The sequence below is a fragment of the Cucurbita pepo genome, chromosome 19 (genome assembly GCF_057944985.1).
Source record: "Cucurbita pepo subsp. pepo isolate OVF chromosome 19, ASM5794498v1, whole genome shotgun sequence".
Classification (NCBI taxonomy): domain Eukaryota; kingdom Viridiplantae; phylum Streptophyta; class Magnoliopsida; order Cucurbitales; family Cucurbitaceae; genus Cucurbita; species Cucurbita pepo.
This window is the reverse complement of record NC_141816.1, coordinates 991,396-1,014,740: the sequence shown is the minus strand read 5'-3', so window position 1 is coordinate 1,014,740 and position 23,345 is coordinate 991,396. Positions and strand designations below refer to the sequence as shown.

Here is a 23,345-nt window from a genome sequence, read left to right as displayed (position 1 = left end):
ACAGTGCTGCCAAAAGGCGAAGCCATAGAACTCATTTCAGACCTCTTTTGCTATCTTTTTGTTCTCCATTTTTCCTTCTCTCTTCCTGAAATTGCAAGTTTATGAGCTTCCTTTTCTCTCTAAAAGTTTTGATTGGAAATGCGGTTTGCCTTTGATGGAGGGCATCGCTTCCAAGGCAAGTAAGGAGAGCTACAATTAGAATTAACAAATTATAGTATGTTTTTTTAATCTCTCTCTATCTTTTTCTCTCACTGATGCATGATAATGATGACTTGATTATGATGTTATATTGCTTTATTACTTGTTTTGATTAATTTACTCCACTTCCTCACTCTTAGATCTGCATTTCCCTCTGTTCGATGAAGATTCCTTTGCTGAATTTTCCCATTTTTCTTTCAAAAGCTTGATTCCGTCTGCAATGCTTCTCTGATTTAGCTTCCGTCCAGGTAATTTACTTTCTCCAATCTTATCCTGTTTGGTTTTGAGGAAATGGGTGTTGGGCGAAACGGGAAAAAGGGTACTGTCCTGCTTGAGCTTCACCAGGACGTAGTAGAATTCGACTTTGAATGGCCTTTCTTTCTTCTAATGTTTGAGGAATTTTCGACTTGCTCTTGTTCTTCGCTTTTTTGTTGCTGAAAATGCTGATTAAGTCTCGAGAAATGGCGGACTGGTTTAACCCTCTTCTACTTCCGTAATTTTCTCTATTTCGCATGTAAACTTATGTTTAACCCTACTGGTGGGGTTTTGAAGTTAGCTCGGTGAGAGTGAAATTTGCCTTTGCAATGAAAACCCATATATGCAAATATTCGTCCGAAAGAGGCGTTAGAGATTCTTTATTCAGCTCAATTAATGTTAGGCTAGTTGCAAAGTGATAATATGATCTCAACGTGCTGAAGTACGGCCTCGAATTTGGAATTTTATACCCCACGAAAGGAATGGAAATTTTTAGGAGACTGAGATACGAAAATTGTTTTTGAACGGTATTTGATTTTGTTCTACATCACTTTCCAGGATCCATTTGAAGGGGTTATGGCATCCCGGCAAGGTCCAAAGTCAAAAAAATTGGGTTCTGTTAGTACAAGGGTTGCCAAATCGCCTTCAACTTCTACTACCTCTTCATCGAAACAGAATCTGGACACTTCTGTTGATGGTCAGAGCTCTCCAGTATCTTCTTCAGCTCGAAGTAAGCCACAGTACTTTTACTCAGAAAGTGTGCAATTGGATGTGGAGAGATCCAAAGAAAATGTCACAGTCACGGTCCGCTTTCGTCCGCTCAGGTGCATTTTGTTTTTACAAATTCATCTATAGCTTTGATGATTAGGTTTTCTGCGCAAGTTCTAATGAAAAGTGATTGTTTATATTTGAAAAGTCCAAGGGAGATTCGTCAAGGAGAGGATATTGCATGGTATGCAGACGGTGAAACAATTGTGCGGAATGAGCATAATCCGACTGTAGCATATGCTTATGGTAATTTTTTTGAAGTGTTTTTTATACCTTTTGATGTAAGATATTTTTACTTAGTTGAGGCAGAAAGAATGTAGAAGTAATTTCTTAGTTTGCTTACCCCTGAGATTAAAAGATGCACGACGAACAAAAGTTAAGAATCGTACCCCTATCAATGGTGAAAATGATAATAGTGTTACTGCCAACAATTCCTTAGCATGTTATCCAATTTGTTGAGTTAAAGGCCATGGTGATGGGATGTCTTAATCCTACACTCGTTATTCTAGATTCCTTTATAATGTGATTATCCTTCTGAATGTGTTGTCAAAATTATCAAAATTGTATGTTAGAATCTAAAGTATTTCAAGTTTTATTGATATGTATACTTAATGTTTCATATGCCATTCCATATCATATTTAGTACTTACATCCATTTTCTCTCTTTCCCCCCCTAAATTTTTGTATTTAATCTCGCAATTCCTCCAAATAGTTATGCAAGATGTACTAATTATTTTTATTGTAGTACTTTTAAATTTTTAATCAATTTATTTGTTGGAAGAAGTCACGATTCTAAATTTTGTTATTATGTCAAAAGTAGTTATCTTACTTCAAATATGTTCTCTTCTTGCTTTTAGATCGAGTTTTTGGTCCTACAACAACTACTCGTAATGTCTATGATATTGCTGCACAACATGTTGTTAGTGGTGCTATGGATGGCGTTAATGGTAAGCAGTATCGATATATTGTTCTGATACTATTTTGCTTTGAAGTTCATTCTATGTGAATAGTTCGAATCATATCTTGTTACAGGAATGACCTTGATTTAAGAATATTTGTGTAATCCCATTAAATAAAGGAAGTAGTTGACCGTTACCTAGATTTATGGTTATCAAGTATCTATGAATGTATTTAGATTTAGTGTTACCTAGGATTTAGGGATTCAGTTAGCTTTTCTGAATTATAAAAGATATATGTACCTCATTTTGCTTAGTTTTACACTTGACCAGAGAGAAAAATACATAGTGATGAAGGACAAGGAGTAAAAGAACAACGTATTACATTCTATTAGTTGATCCTGGTTCCTTAAAGCTGCAACCATAATTTCCTATAAAATAAAATAAAATAAAGTAAAGCTGCAACCATAATTTTGTCTGTCACTATGGTCCGAAGGGAAGCCAAACCCTTTTTTCTTTTGTTTTTACGGTCTTAATGAAGGGCCTAACAGTACGCATGAGATCACCTGACCAGTACACATGAGATCATCTGGCTTACTAAGAGTAGTCAGAGTATTATAATTACTGATTAAGACTGTTTTCATTAGTGTTAATCTCTATATTAGATATACTTATGAGCATGATAGGCTGTTTGAATAATATGATATTCTGTTTATTTCCTAATCATGTTCCTCCTCTTTCATCCACAGGTACGATATTTGCATATGGGGTGACAAGCAGTGGGAAGACTCACACTATGCATGTAAGATGATAGACTTATTTTCCTCGTTATTTTGTCATTGATCAGTATCTTTACATGAACAAGAACATACAATTTAACAGAAGAAGAGAAAAAAAGCCACACCTCAGTATGAAGAAATCTTCTCAATTTCAGCAATGAAATAGATAAATGCCAATTATTCACATACATTTAAGTATTTCATTATTTACATTTTCTTAGGTTTAAACAGGAAAAGGATGCCTTTGACTTTTAGTTAAAATGTTACATATTCTAGGATGAACTTTTTATCGCTTCATCATGAGAGGACATTTCAGGGGAAATTTGAAGGAGGATCGCAGGCTGTTATAAATTTAATTAAACCTAATGTGCTTCATACTTTCTCATTAGACTATGAAAAATAAGATTTCTGTAGCTACATAATTGGATTAGATGATGTTGTCATCAAACTTACATAGTTCATACCTCATTTATAGGGTGATCAGAGATCGCCAGGAATAATACCACTGGCTGTGAAAGATGCATTTAGCATCATCCAAGAGGTAATAATGAAAAAATTATATACGGTTTAAATCATAATCTTGAAAGAAATACTTTGTTTAATGTCTTCCTACATCCAGACTCCAAATCGGGAGTTTCTTCTTCGGGTGTCATACCTAGAAATCTACAATGAGGTACGTTCCTTTCCATTTAGTTTTTTAGTTTCTAATGCTTCGTTTTATTGTCACTTCCAATGTTGTAAAAAGCACTCAAGGCATAAACCTTGAGGCAAGGCAGCAGTACGATGCCTCAAGGCTTACACCTTGAAGGTATAAAAAGAGGCTTATGCCTCTGTTGAGAGAGGCGTAAGCCTTTGTGCAAACGCCTTTTAGGCGATGAGGCATATGCCTTGTGTTGGTAGTGGACCATGGGCCCATGTGGTTCATCATGACGTGGTGAATTACCTTCCAGCAGTGCATGTCTTCCAATTTCGTTTGGTGGTGGGGCATCACTGTGAGCCCATGCAAATATCAAATAATACACGAAAAGTGCATTGAAAACTGAAAAGGCATACATAAGAAGTTCAAACGGTTGACTTAAAAGAACAAAAATGCCGGAAGGTTCCTGTTGCGTTATTTTAATATAAAGCTGATAGTAAATGGCTGCATTAGCAAAAGAAAAAAATTTCAAGGTGTTAGTGTAACTATTTGACAGCAACACAGCAAAAGGGCAGTTATTTCTTTTTTCATTTTCCTAGTGATAATGATATTGTGGATGAACTTTAGATTGTTATTAACAAAACCTCGATGGACTATTGAATTTTTTTTTTTCCTTATTGTTAGAGTACGTAGTGTACTTTTAATGAATATTATAATCTTTAGAATATATAAGGTTCTATGTTTTATGATTTAAATATGTTTCTAAATTTAAAATGAGGCTTATGTCTCATACCGCCTCTAGGCTTACGATTCGCCTCTCCATGAGAAAATGCCTTGAGGCCACCTTGAACCTTTTAAAACATTGGTCGCTTCATGTTGAAAACTTTTTTGAGCTTTTGGATTTCTAATGAAAGAATCGATGTAGTTCAAAATCAGATTTCTACTTAAGTGTTGTAATTTTAATGACACTAAAACATTTTCTTCATCCCAGGTTGTCAATGATTTGTTGAATCCTGCTGGACAAAACCTAAGAATCAGAGAGGATGCTCAGGTAGTTGCATTTGTTTTTTATTCTTTATTTTATGTTGTATAATGTCATTCAAAGGCCAGTTCAAGAGGTTTGAATCTCTCCTTGCTATGAGGATCAGAGCGTATTCTCAGGGGGAGGTTAAAGTTGCTCTAAAATGGAATGGTGAAAAAACTTCTTTCACTGTAGTATATGAAGATGCAAGAGAAGTAATTACTCCAAAACCATATAGACTTTCAAGAGTTTCGAATCTCTCCTTGGAAACCACTAGTTACTTTAATTCCCCCTTCTCTCTCTACTGTTCTTATAGTGAATATCAGATACTAGACCATATAACCTTCATGGCTTACCTCCACAAGCATACACACCCATTTGCATTACTCTCTCACTCTTTGCATATATAATCCCTCAACTCTCATACGAAATCGCTCCTCTACTTCTACTTAGCCTCACAGCTATTCCTCCTGACCAAACTGAAATACAATGGATGTTTTCCACTCCTCTCAATACCCTTCGCCCAAATACTTCACTTGTTCAGAAAATTTCGATGTGACCTTATCAAACACTTCTCGGGAAGCTTCTTCTACATTTTCCCCTTTCCTCTAAATTAGCAACTCTTGTTCTCCCAAAGAAACCATGGTTGGGCATACACTAAAAATTGCTGTTGGGTCTAGGATGACACCTGCATTTCATATCACAGACGAATTTGAGGATGAATGGCCGACTCCTTTTGAAGTTGGAGTCAATGCTACTTCCCCCCACCCATTTTTCTATTTGGAAAGGTCCATAGTACATGGGAACTGGTTTCATGTTCCCTATATTTGCCACTTGGGTTGTTTTGGCTTCCAGTCGTAGAAAAGATGCTGAAAAAGCTGGAAAGTATCCAGCTTTCAAGAGGGAGGTTTGCATTGTGATAATACTGATCTTATGTCCCAAGCTACTATATTTTCTTATTTTCTCATGCCAATAAAGGGGTCTGTCACAATCTTAAAATAATAAGTCAAAAACTTAAAATAGTAAGCTACTATATTTTCTCATACCATAGGCTTTCAATAAGTGAAACAATTTTTCCGGCATGGAGGATGGAAGAGGAGCCTTCTTGTCACAATCTTAAAATAATAAGTCAAAAACTTCAAAAGAAGAATCTTCAAGTGCACCATCCTCACCGAAAAACACAGGTTCGATGAATGAATCCACTGCTTAAACTTACCTTGAATACAACATTAGAGGCGTCAGCATGTGAAGGAGAAGTAAGCTTAAATAGGGTTAGGGTCCTTTGTAGAGTGAAGGAACACCTGTTGGTCCTATATCTTGAGCCGAAGGGTAGAAGACAAAATGGTTGTTCTACCCTTGCCCAATTGGAAGAATATCATGCTATTTGCAAATCGGAGATGGGATAAATGAATTCTCTCTCGGCCCACATGAAAGACATCCACTGTAGACACCAACTTGCCAATGACGTGACAACTACAAGGATGGAAAGGGGATAAAAGATTTATTTGTCTCACGATATCTGTGGCATAAATTCTCCTCCTAGGTTTACTATTGATTAGAATGGAGAAATTTGCTATTTGAAGGCAGTTCCACGTCTAGAATCCTATTTCCACCCAAGGCCTTCTTCCAAGACACTTTGTCCAAAAAGTGTCAGTCTGTGTGATCAAAAGCTTTCTCAAAGTCAATCTTAAAAATAAACTCTCCACCTTACAATCCTCGCAATCTTCAATCGTCTTATTCACAATGGCTTCATCTAGAATTTATTTTCCTTTAACTAGGGCTCCTTGATATTCCTAGAAAGTACTAGAGAGAACTTTCCTAAATCTGTCAATCAAAACCTTGGCAATGATCTTATGAAGGCTAGTGACAAGGCTTATGGCTGTAAAGGTGCATTCTTTGCAGAAGTACATCCAAGGGTCTCAATCATCTCCTTTGGAGCTGGCAATTTGCTTGTTCTATTTGGGTAGTTTTGAAGAGTTTTACGGGGTTTGTTGGCTTGTAATGGACTGTTCTATCTTTAGGAGATTTCTTTTCTGTACCCACAGTTTCATTACAAGGGACAATTTCTTTTGCATGTTGGTTTTTTGTCTGTTTTATGAAGTATTTAGCATGAAAGGAATAATAGGATATTTAGAGAAGTTAATAGGTCTTGAGAAGAGGTTTGGACTTTGCCTAAATTTAGTATTTCTCTTTGGGCTTCCTGTTCCAAGGTTTATTATTATTTTCTTTTGTAATTATTCATTAGACATGATTCTCTTTGGTTGAAGCCCTTTGTTATTTAATTAGTCTGCTCCTTTTGTTTGGGCATTGTTGTTGTAAGTCCCTTGGCTCTCTTTCATGTCTTCTCAATGAAAGCTTTGGTTTTAGAGAAAAAAAAAAAAAAAAAAGAAAAAAGAAAAAAGAAATTGCTGGGCAAAATGCAAATGGTTGTCTTACCATATGGTTAAACTTCTTCATTTCTGGATTCATTTAACTTTTGCATTGTATGTGTCAATGAGGACTAATATAAATCTTAACTTCTTGACAGTTTTCTATATTTTCATATTCTACTTGCTTGCAACCATGATATTCACTCCACCAATAGAGAGATTATGTTAATCATCATATGAATGTGAAAACTCTTGGCATTTATTTTTACGTTGATGTTCCTAGGGCACCTTTGTAGAAGGAATTAAGGAAGAAGTTGTATTATCTCCAGCTCATGCACTTTCACTTATTGCAGCGGGAGAAGGTAAGAATCCTCGATAGCCTATTTTGTTTTATGGAAAAGCAATAGGATCCTAATATTGTATGATGATTTATTTCTCGTGCAACATCCATTCTAGGTGCCTATTTGGAAATGAGTCATGATAGTTTTTCTTTATTAGATTTTTAGATGCTCAAAGTTGTATCTAATACGGTTGCATTAAGATTAGGGATGATAAAATTCCTTACCATTGATGTGAGCGGGTGGAAAATATTCATTTAAAATGAGAACGAGTTTGAGATTGGAGAGAATTTTAGTCTCCAATTTAACTTGAGGAATGAAAATGGAGAATTTTTTACCATTTCTAGGACCCAACTCAGGTCTTGATTGAAACCTATTGTCATTATTCTATTCATTTATTCATTGTTTTTAGGTTAAATTACAAGTTTAGTCCTAAAACATTTCCATTGATGTCTATTCTCTGAAATTTAAGAGTATCTAATAAGTCCTTGAACTCTTGATTCATGTCTAAGAGATACCAAAACGTCTAGTAAGTCCATGAACTTTCAATTTTATGGCTAATATGTCTACAATCCTTACATTTAGTGAAATACTATTGACACAATTTAATTTGTCCTAAATTGGTCAAAATTCTTCCAAACATCGTATTGATTTTATGATGGAACTTTGTGCTCTATCGAGCATTTACAGTAGGGGTCATCTTTGAAGGACTCCTATCTTCATTATGGTAATCATAATCTTTTGAAGCTAAAAAATCACGGTGATTTTGGAAGTTATTTCTGAAAACTATCTTCTATTTTAAGTTTTAAAAAATCAGTTGGAACAGGTTTTCCATTCTTTTAAGTTGTTTTTCTTATAAATTATTGGTTTGTTAATGGTAGTTTCCCAATTGTCTTAACTTTTGGTAACTACTTAATCATATTTCTGTAAAAATTATTTTGTAAAGTTTTCAAACAGCCCATAGCCGTACTCTTCCGTTTTCTGGGCTATTTTGGATGACTATTGAATAGATCTACCTTTGTGTAGATTGTTTTGCTGACAATTACTTCCAGGCAATAGATCTACCTTTGTGTAGATTGTTTTGCTGACAATTACTTCCAGGCATTTTATTTTTGGTATATGTTTATATATAAAGGCTAATCCTTTTAACCTTTTTAATCTACTGTTTCTTAAGTATGACTATTCATTTTTTCGTGAATAGAAGTTGCATATTATTATTGCATCTGTTTGTTATTATGATGATATTATTCATGACAGTTTTCCCTTTGTGATAAACTTTTAATTGTTGCCTACAGAACACAGACATGTTGGGTCCACAAATTTCAATTTGTTAAGCAGCAGAAGCCATACAATATTTACGTTGGTAATTTTTTTATCTTAACGGAAGCATGCGCAACCTTGATTGATTTTATTATCTTTTCTGATTAGCTATTCAAGCGTCATTCTTCCCCACCTTCTATTCGTTAACTTTAGACCTGATCTTGCTACACCCTCCCTTATTCTTGCTTGCAGAAGTACACCTGCAGTGAGTGGTATATTATTATGGTGATATCATTCTTGTATTGAACGTTGCCCTTTTTCTTTTTTAATTTTTATAAATAATAAGAGTCTGAGATATAAATATTATAGACAAAAAGGAAAACATAATAAGGGGCAAAGGGTTGAGAGAACCCCTTCCCAAGCAAAACTAAATAAAAAAGGCCTTCCAATTTTTAATAATCATGGTAAGGCGGTAGGTACACCAAAGCTCTTTTTGACTTGAACTCCATCAAGAAGCCAAGTGTTGTATAAATAAACGTAAGACACTTCTGAACTCCGAAGTTTCCTCAGAAGATTATAAGGTTCATGGGTGAAGGCTTTTTACTAGTTGGTAGTTATGATCTCTTTTAAAGAGTTTTCAATTAGGCAAGAGGCAGGAGTCAGGGCCTCCTTCCTTGTGATGGTAACTCTTGTTATGGAGTCATATTTCAAATTCTTTGTGGAAAAAAAAAAAAAAAAAAAAAGAATTTGAAATTTGGAGTCGTATTAAATTATTATATATGTTTGTTCATTTCATTCATATCTTGGCTCAAGATTTGTTTCCACATATGCCTTACTAAAGAATGCCTGGTCTTCTTACTTGGTTCTACGTTTTTATGGTGTTATACTCAATTTTCTTTCAGGACATGTTTTATCCAAGAATTGTAATACTTTCTTGTTATTCAGCAATACTTGGGCATATTTGAGAATTCCCAGTTTAAAATGACTGTATGCAGAGAACTTTTTGGCATTTAATTCAAGCCTTCAGCATTCTAACTTCCTAGCTTTGATGTTTACAAAAGAATTTTTGTGCTGTTAAATTCCCTAGAAATGGTCAGACCACCTACGTGTTATAATTTTTTCTTCTTTTCATTTTTTCAATATCCAATTTTTGGTTTGTGCCTTATTTTCTATAATGATTTCTGAATATCTGCTTTAAATCGTCAAATTTTGTCAAAGAAGCTAAAAGAATAGTGATTCCTTTGAATATGTCTAGCCTCCTTCTCAGGCATGGAGTGGTGTCAAGCTAATGATAATACTTGGGGATCCCTTTTGATTATTTGTTAATCTAGAGACTTATCATTCCTGTAACTTCTATTACTCCTATTTCTTTTTTATTTTTTCTTAAGAGAAATACCACACTCTCAATAAGACAAATCAAAGAATGCAAAGAACAGTAGTAAAAATACTGTTCCAGTATGCTGATGAGGCCGATTGAATAATTTCTGACAACAGTCTAAATACTGTTCCGCTGATAAGGTCACTTGTTCTGGACTGAATCATTTACTTCCTGTTTCTAAGAAGAAAGATTAATGGGTTTAGGGTATGTTGTTCAAAGGGGCTGCCTAATTGATCAAAAGCTTTTAAGTTGATATATGAATGCCTTGATTTCTCATACTTCCATTTGAAATTATTCATCTGTAGGCATTGTTAGGGTGGGGAGCTATTACCTAGGAATATGAAAATATGAATGCCTTGATTTCTCATGCCGTACTTTTTTTAAACTATTCTTCTGTAGGAATTGTTAGGGTGGGGGACTAGTTTACCTAGGAATATGAAAATAATGGTTCATTGTATTTGTTTCTGCTAATTGAATAAAAGTGCTAGTCTAAAGGCGAGGGAAATTATTTATAACTAATATGAACTAATATATTGACTAACCCTTTTTCTTATAAGAAACATATATGTATATTCCTCATAACAATCCAAAAGTTTAAGTTTTTAAGCTAATTAACACTGACATCTAATTTATCCTGATTTCTTTTGTTTAACATCTTGACAATGTACTAGAATATAGGTAAATAAGTACTATCGATGATTGTACCTTTGATTTTAGTTAGTTTTTTCGTGTTCTTATTATGGTCACGACACCCCATTTATATGCTTAAATGCATCTGCAATTTTCTTTAGTTTAACTAATTTCTTGGCCATTACCTTGTGATTTATGTTTGTAAGATCCTCTTGGCCGTTTTTTATTATTGTTTTGGCAGATGATGACAATTTTTTTTTATTCATTTTTATTTATTAACTTCTTAATTTTATTTTCTGATTTATTTTTTATTTTTGTTTGAATGCGAAACTTTTTTTAAAAGAAAACAAGAGTAGTCATCATTGATTTATTGTTGAAATATTTTTTTCAATCTTGTGAACAGACTATAGAGAGCAGTCCATGTGGTGAAAGCAGCGAAGAAGGAGAATCTGTAAACCTGTCTCAACTGGTGGGAAACTACCTTTTTCAAAGTTTAATTTTGAATTCACTGTTTATGTGATTATCTTCTAGTGTATATCAATTGTCTGCAATTTTTTGTAACTTTTCCTACATTTTACTTATACCTGCAGAACCTCATCGATCTGGCAGGTTCTGAGAGCTCAAAAGCCGAAACTACTGGTATAAGGCGTAAAGAGGGATCATATATTAATAAAAGCCTGCTAACTCTTGGAACAGTGAGGCCTCTTAAACATTATCTTTCTAGATCAAACTTTTAGTATCTTACTGCTGTTTGTTTGTATGGATTCTCGTTTATAATTATAATCTTGTTCTGTCCTAATCTTCTGACTTCTATTTGATACTTCTACAAATTATGCTATAACTTCTTAGGCAAGAAAATCAGTAAGGTCTAAATAGATAGTTCCTTGCTGTGTCAGTGCTTTCCTGATCCCATTTTTCTCATGATTTTCTTTGAGCAAAGCATTTGATCTCCAACCCTGATCCTCGGATGATCTCCAACCCTGATCCTCGGATGATCTCCAGATTTTCAGACAGAAATTTTCCTTGATAATGATCAAGTAAGAGGATAAAATCGAGGGTGGAAAAAGAAAAGAAGACATGATTGGAAACAGATTTTTATTCCTATAGAATACATTTTGTAGTTTTCCCAAACTACCAAGTAGCAACACGTTATCTAGCCTCCAACAATTTCTCCACAAAAAGGGCATTAAAATGGTTCTGAATAATCCCATTAGGATAAGGGCAAAGTTTTATGGCATGACACACTAGTTCTTTGTTGTCTTATGGAGCATATGGCTTAGGAGGAATAATAGGATCTCAGAGGTGAATAGATCGCGTGAGGAAATCTGGGAGGTTGTTAGGTTTAATGCTTTTTTGTGGACATTAGTTACCAGACCTTTTTGTAATTATGAGCTTGATCTTATTTTGTTGGATTGAATTCCTATCAAATATCAGTTGTACCAATTCACTTGCGTCCCTACCAAATATAAAAAATAAAAAAAAAAAAAAAAAAAAGTAGGAAACCTCAACTTAAAACTAGGGCAGGTTAGTTATGAACAAGATCTATTTTATAGGTTGTACAACTGTATCCTTGAGTTTGAAGTAGATGAGGTTATACAGTAATCTTTAATGGCATGAGGTCTTATTTACTTAAAAAAAAAAAAAAAAAATTTGAGCACCTTATTTACTTGATATCCTTTCCTGTCAAGAAAATAATTAAATATCTTTCCCTAAGATTATTCTTCCATGTATTTATTTTGATCCTCTACACTGGAGGGAGTCCAAAAAGGAATTTCTAAGGTGGAAAATAGTTCTAGTAATCACACATTATTTTTCTTAGGAGCACTAGTCTAATCAAATTTGGCCATTTGGTACCCACGGTTAGTGCTTTTTTCACAGCTTTGTTTCTCTTGCTGGATTTACTTGACTCTACCACCAACGATGATTTGTCATTTGATGTAAACGACATTAACTTAGTCAATGGTGATTGTCTGCTGTCAGGTAATTTCAAAGCTAACAGATGGAAGGGCCAATCATATACCATACCGAGACTCCAAACTTACTAGACTTCTTCAGTCTTCACTTAGTGGTCATGGGCGTGTGTCTGTAAGGATTTTTATACCTTATTATCTGAATAAATATTACTTTAAGTATATACAAAGATATTCTCTAGATTTTATTGACGAAATAAAACATCATAAACCAAATGAATCTGTGTTTGTATTTACAGCTTATTTGCACAGTTACTCCCGCATCAAGTAGTTCAGAAGAGACACATAATACATTGAAATTTGCACATCGTGCAAAACACATTGAAATTCAAGCAGCACAAAATAAGGCAGGTTTTTTATTTAATAGAAAACTTATTTGCTTCTAGATTCATGTTTGATTGTTAAACCAGTTGGTTAACTCGGAAAAAATGTCGCTGATTTTTCAAACCTGCAGATTATTGATGAGAAATCGCTTATAAAAAAATATCAGAATGAGATTCGATGTTTAAAGGAAGAGTTGGATCAACTAAAGAGGGGAATTGTGACCGTTCCTCAACTTAGAGATTCTGAAGACGACATTGTGCTTCTGAAGCAAAAGGTACCATTATATTTTTAGTGCTGTACCAACTCTTTAGGACTTTGTTTCTCTGTATTGTATGTTTAAGTTTGTGGTCTTAATTAGCAAGAGGAGTTATCATTGATGAACAAATCTTCGATAAACACAATTTTCGTATTCTTTTATTTAGATAGACATTTCATTGATAAATATAATATACAGTAGAGAGGGTGGGAGGTGATGGAAAAAAAGCTGGAGTTGCAAAAATAATGGTTTGGCAACTTTATGTTAACTAACATAATATTGGGGTCCACTGATTGATGACTTTTTTTCAGGGAAAAAAAAAAGAAAAACATAAAAGCCCATTGATTGTGGAAGAGTGAGGTGGGCCTTGGTATCATGGATATCGAAAAATAATAATATGCTTGTATACATTACTGTTTAAAAAAAAAAAAAAAAAATTGAGCCTGAGAAGTCATGTTTCATTGTATATGGTTATGGTGCAAAGATGTTTAACAGAATGTTCATTTACTTCCATTTCTCCCTCAAGACATGGTGTTTGACTTGAACTATTTCTTTCGTTGTGTTCCTATGCATAAAGTTAGAAGATGGTCAATTCAAGCTACAATCAAGACTGGAACAGGAGGAAGAAGCAAAAGCTGCTTTGTTGGGCAGAATTCAACGTCTGACAAAGTTAATTTTGGTCTCCACAAAGGAATCACAATCATCAAGGTTTCCACATCGACCTGGTCTTAGGAGAAGGCATTCTTTTGGGGAGGAGGAAGTATGTATCTATTTCCCTAAGATGTTATTCACTATTTAGCAATTAATAGGAGTATGATTACTTTAATGCTTATTACTCTCAATATAATTATAGTTTAAATGCTATGGGCTTTTGAGTTCTTTTATATTTGTCCATCTATTTTCTCTGAGTGCTTATCTACATGTGGGCAGCTAGCTTACCTGCCACACAAGAGGCGAGACCTAATTTTAGATGATGAAAACGTTGATTTGTCTGCTTCCATCGAGAGTAATAGTGAAGCCAATGATGATACTGTAAAGGAGGAGAAGAAGACCCGAAAGCATGGCCTACTAAACTGGTTAAAATCTCGGGTATGTGGTATTTTTTATGTACCAGGAAATTTGAAGTTGCAGTTCTGACAGTGCCTGATTCTTGCATATGAATCTACTGCTACTTGAGCTTCGAGTATTCTAATGTCCGGATTATATTCTCAACTTGAAAAAAAAGTCTTTGAGTACTCTTAATTGAATATTCATATGATTGTCTTAGTATATTATTTTTGTTGCATTTTCTATATCGTATTCGTAATGATAGTTTATTGTACATGTATTAAAGCTTTTTATTTACCACCCTGGATCAGAAACGAGATAGTGGCTTGGGAACTTTATCAAACACAAGTGATAGGTCAAGTGGAATAAAGTCAACTAGCATTCCTTCAACACCTCGAGCTGATCCAAATAATGTTCCGACAGAATCCAGATTATCCCCTTCTATACAAACAGAAAGCTCCCCATCTGCAGATCTCTTATCTGATGCCAGAGAGGTGAAAGAAGCTCGCGAGGAAAATATATTCGATCAGGAGACACCATTGGTACGTATGTGACTGTGTTTCATTTTGAGAGATTTATTTCACCTGAGTCATTTGTCGCTTTTGTGTGCCTTCTCTGATATCCATGATGGAATAATTTGAACCTCTTTCACTGGAGAAACAAAGGAAGTTTTCTTGGGTAATAATTGCAAGTTAATGCAATCCTTAGACACCAGCATAGCCTGTGATGCGCTTCCCCAAAAGTTTTAATAATATATTTTAAAAAAATGTTTTAGCAAATACACTAGATTGTTCGTCTTTAGTTAGATTTCTTCCTTGGAACCACAACTTCTGTAACCAAAAGAAAATCTCAGATTAGTTAAATTATTGAAAGAGAAAAGTGAAGAGGTACAAACAAGAGTGATGCAAAAGTAGGAGTACAAATAATCTTGCTGTCCTACTCTCTTTGTTAAAATAAATCAAACCAAGTGTATCGTTTCTTCTCATATATCTAAGGATTACAATATCTTCCTTATTTTGAAAATAAATGTAATTGTCATTTTTCTGCAAAAAATACTTGATTGCTTCACCATATACCTTTAGAAAAAAGCTTATTGTTCTCCATTCCATGATTATAACAGTATTTTTCTTATTTCAAAATGAATTCATCTGTTTTGCCAGACTAGCATAAAATCAAGCGATCAGATTGACCTTCTAAGGGAGCAGCAAAAAATTTTGTCCGGAGAGGTAGCACTTCATTCAAGTGCTTTGAAGCGTTTGTCAGATGAAGCTGCAAGAAACCCCCAGAAAGACCAACTTCATGTAAGAGTTTATTTTCCTAAAGCTACATGTTTAGATTCTATCTATGTGCTAGAGACTTTAGTCTTGTGGTTCTTCTACTATGAAGCTTGCGATGAAAAGGTTAAAAGACGATATCAGCGCCAAGAATCAACAGATAGCGTTTCTCGAAAAGAAAATTGCAGATGCTTCACCAAATAAAATCACAGACTTGGAAATAATGCAAGTAAGGTCTTCAATAGTTTTTGTACATTAAATTTTCTTTTAAGAACGAGCCACCTCAGTTTTGCTTAAGCAAACCTGCGTGCTTGTCTTAATGATGCAGGAAATTGATGAACTGACTGCACAGTTGAACGAGAAGTCGTTTGAACTTGAGGTGATTAATGAATTGATTAATACAAATGATCTCAAACTTGTGTTTCATATTTGAAATAATTGAAGATGTTTCTCATAAATGGTTATTATTTTTCTCGTCTGTGGACCATGGCAAAACACAAAAATTCGAGTCGTTGATGCTTTGGTGGCTAAAGCGGGTTTGGTGGCTAAAGCGGGTTTTCTCCATCCACGAGTCTTTAGTTTAGTCCAACTTTGTTGTATTCCTATGATAACTGGGTCATCATTACAAACAAATTTTTAAAGATGGAAGTCATGAAAAAGGGGGCATCTATTTCTCCTATGTGTGCCTAAAGTATGTATAGTAGATGGAAGTCATGAAAAAGGGGGCATCTATTTCTCCTATGTGTGCCTAAAGTATGTATAGTAATTCTGTTCATGCCAACATAAACATTGAACTTTCTCGTTCTATTGAATTATAGGTTAAAGCTGCAGATAATCGGATTATTCAGGAGCAGCTAAACCAAAAGGTAAAATATCATACATTTCATTGAGCGCTAGCTTCTCCATAAGTCATTGTTACACGTTATGGTTGTGCCTAACATTCTTCCATCAGATCTCTGAATGTGAAGGACTACAAGAAACTGTAGCCTCCTTAAAGCAACAGCTAGCTGACACACTTGAATTGCAAAATACGCCGAAAGATGAAAAATTAGCACAGGTATCTTCCTGAGTTGCTTTGTGTTAAGAACTTTTTTCCAGTTCGTTTTTTTGTTTTATTGAATTTCCAAATCAAAGAACCGAAGTGCCGATCTTCAGTTTTTCTACTGCGGTTTTTTGAATCATATTTCCAAATGTTATATTCTTCTATGTTCAACTTATTCGAATCGAATTGTGTTAGAAAATAAAAACAAATACATAATGAAAAAGTTAATACTGTTCTTCCCCTATGAAAGGCAACTGAGATTGATGATCTGAAGCATAAATTGGCTGAAGTAACTGAGTCAAAAGAGCAGCTAGAGCTGAGAAACCAGAAACTTGCAGAGGAGAGTTCATATGCTAAGGGTCTAGCCTCAGCTGCAGCTGTTGAACTCAAAGCCTTATCAGAAGAAGTTGCCAAGCTCATGAATGAAAATGAGAGACTTGCTTCTGAACTTGCTGCATCCAAGAGCTCCCCTTCCCAGAGAAAGTCTTCCATTGGGATGCGGAACGGCCGGAGAGAGGTTATCTCGAAGCGCACCACCGACACTGGCCCGTCTGCTGCAGAGCTGAAGAGAGAACTGGCCGTAAGTAAGGAGAGAGAGCAATCTTATGAAGCTGCTCTTCTTGAAAAGGATCATAGAGAAGCCGAACTTCAGCAAAGAGTTGAGGAATCAAAACAGAGAGAAGCTTATCTAGAAAATGAACTTGCGAACATGTGGGTGCTAGTTGCAAAATTGAAAAAATCACATAGAAATGACACCGATGGTCACTCGACTAGAGACACGCTCGACGATGACAGTTTGATATGAAGCAACTGTAAACATTTCAGATAGAAATAATCAATGATGTTGCTGTGTGTGTGTGTGTGTGTGTGTGTGGCTGAGAGAGAGTGAGAGTGATGTAAAAAAATGGTGTTGTGCACCATCACATCGGTGTATTTGTGTATAACGAGGTAGGGCTGCTTTTATTCATCAGAAAAAGATCTCTTCTTCATTGCTTGTTTTATGAGAAAGAATTCATTTTCAACGTAAATGTAGGCCATGGCATGATATATGCTTCCTGCATGTATGTTGAGTATGGCCTGTTTATCTTTTGGCTTTAAGGTCATTGTCGCGTTTCATTTACAGCTTTCTTGCACTGATGGGGATGGGAATCTAACCAAAAAAATTTAACCACGGACCAAAATTTTAAGGTAAGAAGCACTGCTACGAAGGCTTCCGTGGTGATTGAGTTGGTGTAATAGATATTATCCTGTTTGAATTTTTTCTTTTGGATTTTCCTCGAGGTTTTTAAAACGTGTCTCCTAGGAGAGGTTTTCACACTCTTATAAGGAATGTTTCTGGGAAATCTTACAATCCAAACTTGAGAATAACCGCTATATGTAAAGCGGACAATATTTGTTAGGGGTGGACTTGGGCTATTACAAATGGTATCAGAGCTAGTCACTGGATGGTACGAGGCACTGGTCGGAGTAGGATTACATAATATATGCGTTTTAAAATTGTGAGGCTGACGACGATACTTAACGGGCCAAATCGGACAGTATTTGCTAGCGATGGACTTGAGATGTTATAGTTGGGGTCTAGTTCATCTTCTTCTCAATTCTCTGCATATTCTTAGTATACTAGCAAGTCTGTCTAGTGGGGCCACGTACATGTGCGTAGACTATGTGTAGGAAAGTAAAATGCATCGAGCTTTACTCGGAAAAGAAAATAGAGTTCAAAAAACAATCATAAAATTAAGTATCAACAGTCAAGATACATGATATATGTGAATACATTTTTCAACCCAAACCGTGTGGTCACTTAAAATATTCATCTTTCTTTTTAGGTAAATACGAGGGACTAATGCATGGTCGATGGCTTTCAAGAATCTTTAAGAAGTTAACAAAAGGGTTTGAAAGTCCAAAGATCGGATTTTTAAGGGAATAAAGTTGTGTAATAAACCTACACTTATGGTCGGGCAGTCGAAGAACGACACTATTTTCCATCCGCGTGATCGAACAAATTGAACATATAAATCCTTTTTGAAGCTTCAAATCTGGTCGACAATAAATTTGGTCATGCGGCAATATTAATTTAGTAACCCATTTCATCAATGACGTTCTCGGAACTGTTCCCTTTTTCATTGAACAATGCTTTCCGTGTGCTGCCACCAAAATCAAAGCCTAACGAAACCCCACAAACCCCAACAATGGAAAGAAAACAGTTGAAAATCGCGCCCCATCTTTCCCTTTTCAGAATTGCAATCCTCTTCTCTTAGCTGCCGCGCATTCTATCAGCCTTTGTTTACTCCAATCCGCCGCTTCTTCCTGCTGTTCATCTCTTGTTTTTCTTTGATCCCTCTCTTTTTGGAGGGAAGAAGAAATAGGAGAAATGGAAAGCGTAGCAGTGTGGCAATCGGTGGCTTTATGCGGTTTCTTCTCGTGGATTGCGTTTGCTTCCTACATTAACATAACCCACAAGGTTAGATCCTTACTCCAACCATGGGCGGCTCACCATGTCGTCGCCGGCGCTCCTCTCATCCTTCGAATCCAGGTTTGGGATTATTGAATACCGATTCTGTTGAGTTTTATGTTTGGATTCAATGTTTAAGGGTTTGTGGTCTGCAGAAATATCAGAATTCGTTCATGGATGCCTTGTTTTCTGGGTTGTCTTGCATTGTATCTGTGCCTTTCTACACTGCTTTTCTTCCTCTGCTGTTCTGGGTAGGCTTTGCATCTGTCTCTCTGTAATTGTTGATCCCTTACTTAGTTTTTTAATGGGCTAACTTTTTGTATGAAAATGTAGAGTGGCCATGGAAAATTGGCTCGTCAAATGACCCTTTTGATGGCTTTCTGTGATTACTTAGGGAATTGCCTTAAGGTAACCAGTCTTTCCCATCATTTAATCTTTCATGAATTCAAACTTGCCTGTTGGTATCGCAACTAATAGAAAAAACCACTACCTCACTCAACGTCTAGTCTAGTAGTGGTTCGGTCTATGCTGTTGGGGAACTCCGCTTCAGTATGACCTCCTTGATTTACTATATTTGGGTCTTCCAACATGTGGGGTTTTTTTTCTTCTTCTTCTAGGATGTGGTATCAGCTCCTAGACCCAGTTGCCCACCTGTTAGGAGAATAATTGCCACCAAAGATGAGGAAGAAAATGCCATGGAATATGGTTTGCCATCTTCTCACACGCTAAATACAGTTTGTTTATCTGGGTACGTGGTTTCTATCCTTCTATTTGGTTCATTGGCTTGCTATTTCCATTATGTTATCATATTGATGCTTATGGTGACTCTTGCTGCTTTCTGATCTTTACATAAATTTGTGTTCTGAGCTTGTAAAGTTGATTGACATAAAGGATGTATATATAGGCTTTGTTGAGAGCATCAACTGGGTCAGCAACTATAGATTTAGCTCGTCCTGTAAGAGAGGCGTCGGACGATAACTAGCAGAGTTATGCCTTCTCTTGCTTGTTTTGGATGATTTGGACGCAAGGGGTCTCTTTCTCTTCCATTGAGTACAGTTTTGTTAGTGATGCTCACAGAACTTCTTTACCTGTGAGAGTAGTGATATACCTACGTGGAAGGATTAGAAGAACTGCACCAGAGAACATAAGAAACTGTAGGATAGAACAAAAGGTGCTTGAGATCCTTCGAAGCCTTTTTTCTGCAGGACATACTATTGAGGTTGGACACTTTTAGAAGAGCATCTCATCTCGACATGGTCATTAATGTCAACAAGTATATATGAGATCTCATATCGGTTGGAGGGGGGAACGGAGCATTCCTTATATGGGTGTGGAAACCTCTCCCTAGTAAATGCGTTTTAAAACCGTGAGGCTGACGGCGATACGTAACGGGCCAAAACAGACAATATCTGCTAGTGGTGGGCTTGGGCTGTTACAGTAAAAGACCAACCTTGTTATGAGCTTCAACTTTTCAAATATGCTTAAATGTTGGAGTAAACAATGCAAGACCAACCTTGCATTATTTCTGAACTTGTAAGTTGCAAGTGAAGGTGAAATGAGCTCAGATACGAGACGTGAGATCCCACATCGGTTGGGGAGGAGAACGAAACATTCTTTATAAGGGTGTGTGGGAACCTCTCCCTAGCAGATGCGTTTGAGGGGAAGCCCGAACGGAAAAGCCCAAAAAAGATGATATTTACTAGCGGTGGGCTTGGACTGTTATAAATGGTATCAAAACCAAACACCGGGCGATGTGCCAGCGAGGAGGCTGAGTCCCAAAGGGGGGTGGACACGAGGTGGTGTGCCAGCAAGGATGCTGGCTCCGAAGGGGGGTGGATTGTGGGGTCCCGCATCAATTGGAGAAGGGAATGAGTGCCAACGAGGATGCTGGATTCCGAAGGGGGGTGGATTGTGAGATCCCACATCAGTTGGGGAGGAGAACAAAGCATTCTTTATAAGGGTGTGGAAACCTCTCCCTAGCAGACACATTTTAAAAACCTTGAGGAGAAACCCGAAAGGAAAAGCCCAAAGAGAACAATATCTGCTAGTTGTGGGCTTGCACTGTTATTCGAGACCCTTCTTATCATGATATTGAATTGATTGAAACGGAACAGTATAGTTTAGCAGAGAGGTTACGATAGAGTGAGAAATTCCAGCAGCTCATTTTTCTTAATTTCATTACATCTCATTTCATTTTCTTTGCCATTTTGGCTTTTATTCAGTTTAGGCCTAGTAAAGCGTCTAGTAAACCTGCTATATTTGGCTCGTATAGAGGCTTTTCCTGCACTGTGTAAAGGGAACGAATATGATTACAATTTTCAACTATGGCTTCTCAGACATTGTGATTTACTTAAAAGTTGAATATGGAAGAGCTTATAGTTCCAATTGGCTGCCTATATTGACTTGACACTAACTATTTATCATTGGTATGACCGTGCAGATATCTCGTGTATTATATCCGATCTTACGCTGAAAATATAAGTGCCCCCTACGAATTCGCAGGATTTTCTCTTGTTTGTTTGCTTGTGGTCCTCATTGGCTTGGGTAAGCCTTATTTTCAAGCAAAATTTTTCAGTTTTTTACCTTTTTTGGGGGTCTCTTCCAATCTGAAAATGTTCGTTCTTTGGCAGGAAGAATATACCTGGGCATGCATAGCCCAATTGACATCATTTTCGGTCTTGTTTTCGGGTTGATGATTCTCTTATTTTGGTTGAATGTTCATGAATACGTGGACGACTTCATTACCACGGGCCAAAATGGTATCGTCTTCGCCTTTTCACACTTTTATCGCTATCTTTTCCCCTGGTTAAGTTCACGTTCTGTTCGGTATTTTGAGGAGCTTCTTCTTCTGTGAAGTAGTAGCGTTATTTTAGATGAATAAGATGCATATTCAATAAAAAAGAAGGAAATACTTTCCTAAGAGACAATTTCATTGATGAATGATACAAAAGGGATGTATAATCTATAGTGTTTACAAAAGACCTTCCCAATTTGCAACGAGGGAGGTATAACTATAAGAAGTAAAAGTATTAGACAGTTCACTCCAAGATATAGCTTGGTAAATAACATTGTCGAAAAGTTGTGTAGGTCTGTCTTTTCTGCAAATGTTCTCGGATTTCTTTCTTTCCACAAATTCCAAAAGAAAGCCATAATGAGGTTTTTCCGTAATAGGGCTTTTTGCATTCTTGAAAGGATGGTACGTTAAGGCCATATCCAAAAATTCCTTTACCTCCCTAGGAAATGTAAGATGTCATCCAAATATATTGAGAACCGTTGTCCAGAAATTCTGAGCTTTTGTGCACTGCATAAACAAGCTTACAGTGGTAGAAAGAGAGAAGAAATTGACAAAATATTTTGATTGGCACACCGTCCGTTGTCTGGCTCTGATACCATTTGTAACAGCCCAAGCCCACCGCTAGCAGATATTGTCCACTTTTGCCCGTTACATATCGCCGTTAGCCTCACGATTTTAAAACGCGTCTACTAGGGAGAGGTTTCCACATCCTATAAGGAATGTTTCATTCCCCTCCCCAACCAATGTGAGATTTGACAATTACATGCTTAAATATAGATGGGATTTACGCTTTAGTGACTGTCAAGATACTTTAGAGTAAATAAACATCATGGTGATGGTGATTTTGTATGGTACTAATTATTAGTAATGTATTTGTTGTATGCAATTTGTGGGTGCAGTTATTTATTTCTGGGGTGCTCTAAGCATTTTGTTGCTCTTTGCTTATCCTACTCCTGAGTTTCCTACTCCAAGCTATGAATTCCACACGGCTTTTGATGGTGTTGCTTTTGGAATTGTAAGCAAAACATGCCTTTCAACGTGCAGTAATTTTGATATAACTGATGGATGTTATCTGTTTTTTGGTGTCATTTTAAAGCTCCTTGTTCTATGCTTTCTTTTGTTACTTCATATATATAAGAGAGATTCTGTCCTGCAGGTAGCAGGGGTACAGCAAACATACCATCAGTTTCACCATGAAGCTGTTGCGTGCATCTTTACTCCACGACTCCCATTTCCCACGTTTGTTGGTCGTATGCTCGTCGGTTTACCGACCATATTAATCGTGAAGTTTTGCTGCAAAGCTCTAGCTAAATGGATCCTTCCCATTATTGCACACACCTTGGGCATGCCTGTAAGATCAACTAGCTATATCCCAATGCTAAATTCATCATCAACAGGTAAGGCGGGGGATGGGAGCAAACAACGTCGGCCTCTACACAAGCTGTTCTTCTTGAGCCAGGACTCGTTCGACATCGACACAGGCATTAGGTTTGTTCAGTATGCAGGCTTAGCTTGGTCTGTTGTTGATCTTGTTCCCTCTCTTTTCGCTTATCTGAACTTGTGATACGTTAACTCCAATATAATTGGTTCGGTTCTGTATATTTTTCATTTTGCAGTCCCTATCATTTGATTAAGATTTCTTCCTCATAGTTTGATA

General features: G+C 36.3%; 2 protein-coding genes across 5 annotated transcripts; both read left to right on the top strand.

Annotated features, from left to right (window-relative positions):
• The first annotated feature begins 9 nt into the window (after positions 1-9).
• On the top strand, positions 10-17,540 carry LOC111781374 (P-loop containing nucleoside triphosphate hydrolases superfamily protein). 4 transcript variants are annotated; one of them, XM_087119954.1, is made up of 25 exons: positions 11-175; positions 339-446; positions 1,012-1,277; positions 1,370-1,467; positions 2,079-2,168; positions 2,867-2,919; positions 3,372-3,437; positions 3,516-3,569; positions 4,525-4,584; positions 7,207-7,285; positions 8,557-8,624; positions 10,933-10,998; positions 11,120-11,224; positions 12,510-12,614; positions 12,739-12,846; positions 12,954-13,097; positions 13,657-13,839; positions 14,010-14,168; positions 14,438-14,668; positions 15,287-15,427; positions 15,513-15,629; positions 15,729-15,779; positions 16,219-16,266; positions 16,353-16,457; positions 16,693-17,540. In XM_087119954.1, the coding sequence occupies exons 3-25, from the start codon at positions 1,030-1,032 to the stop codon at positions 17,245-17,247; spliced, it is 2,934 nt and encodes a 977-aa protein (XP_086976080.1). In that variant the 5' UTR covers positions 11-175; positions 339-446; positions 1,012-1,029; the 3' UTR covers positions 17,248-17,540. The 4 variants fall into 4 exon arrangements, with proteins under 4 accessions (XP_086976081.1, XP_086976080.1, XP_086976079.1 ...); XM_087119953.1 differs by having other exon boundaries at positions 11-179; XM_023661928.2 differs by having other exon boundaries at positions 11-214.
• Positions 17,541-18,484: 944 nt separating this feature from the next.
• Positions 18,485-23,322, top strand: LOC111781265 (lipid phosphate phosphatase delta). Its single transcript, XM_023661762.2, has 8 exons — positions 18,485-18,975; positions 19,050-19,145; positions 19,228-19,302; positions 19,512-19,642; positions 21,335-21,438; positions 21,525-21,653; positions 22,588-22,703; positions 22,845-23,322. The coding sequence occupies exons 1-8, from the start codon at positions 18,814-18,816 to the stop codon at positions 23,250-23,252; spliced, it is 1,221 nt and encodes a 406-aa protein (XP_023517530.2). The 5' UTR covers positions 18,485-18,813; the 3' UTR covers positions 23,253-23,322.
• Positions 23,323-23,345: the final 23 nt, after the last annotated feature.

What these genes read in the sequence shown, in the direction of transcription:
- LOC111781374 (XM_087119954.1), top strand. Translation starts at nt 1,030, where the DNA reads ATGGCATCCCGGCAAGGTCCAAAGTCAAAAAAATTGGGTTCTGTTAGT. An exon ending in TGCTATGGATGGCGTTAATG is followed by an intron (nt 2,169 to 2,866) that starts GTAAGCAGTATC and finishes TTTCATCCACAG; the next exon opens with GTACGATATTTGCATATGGG. An exon ending in TTCAAGCAGCACAAAATAAG is followed by an intron (nt 12,847 to 12,953) that starts GCAGGTTTTTTA and finishes TCAAACCTGCAG; the next exon opens with ATTATTGATGAGAAATCGCT.
- LOC111781265 (XM_023661762.2), top strand. Translation starts at nt 18,814, where the DNA reads ATGGAAAGCGTAGCAGTGTGGCAATCGGTGGCTTTATGCGGTTTCTTC. An exon ending in TGTGGTCCTCATTGGCTTGG is followed by an intron (nt 21,439 to 21,524) that starts GTAAGCCTTATT and finishes GTTCTTTGGCAG; the next exon opens with GAAGAATATACCTGGGCATG. An exon ending in ATGGTGTTGCTTTTGGAATT is followed by an intron (nt 22,704 to 22,844) that starts GTAAGCAAAACA and finishes TCTGTCCTGCAG; the next exon opens with GTAGCAGGGGTACAGCAAAC.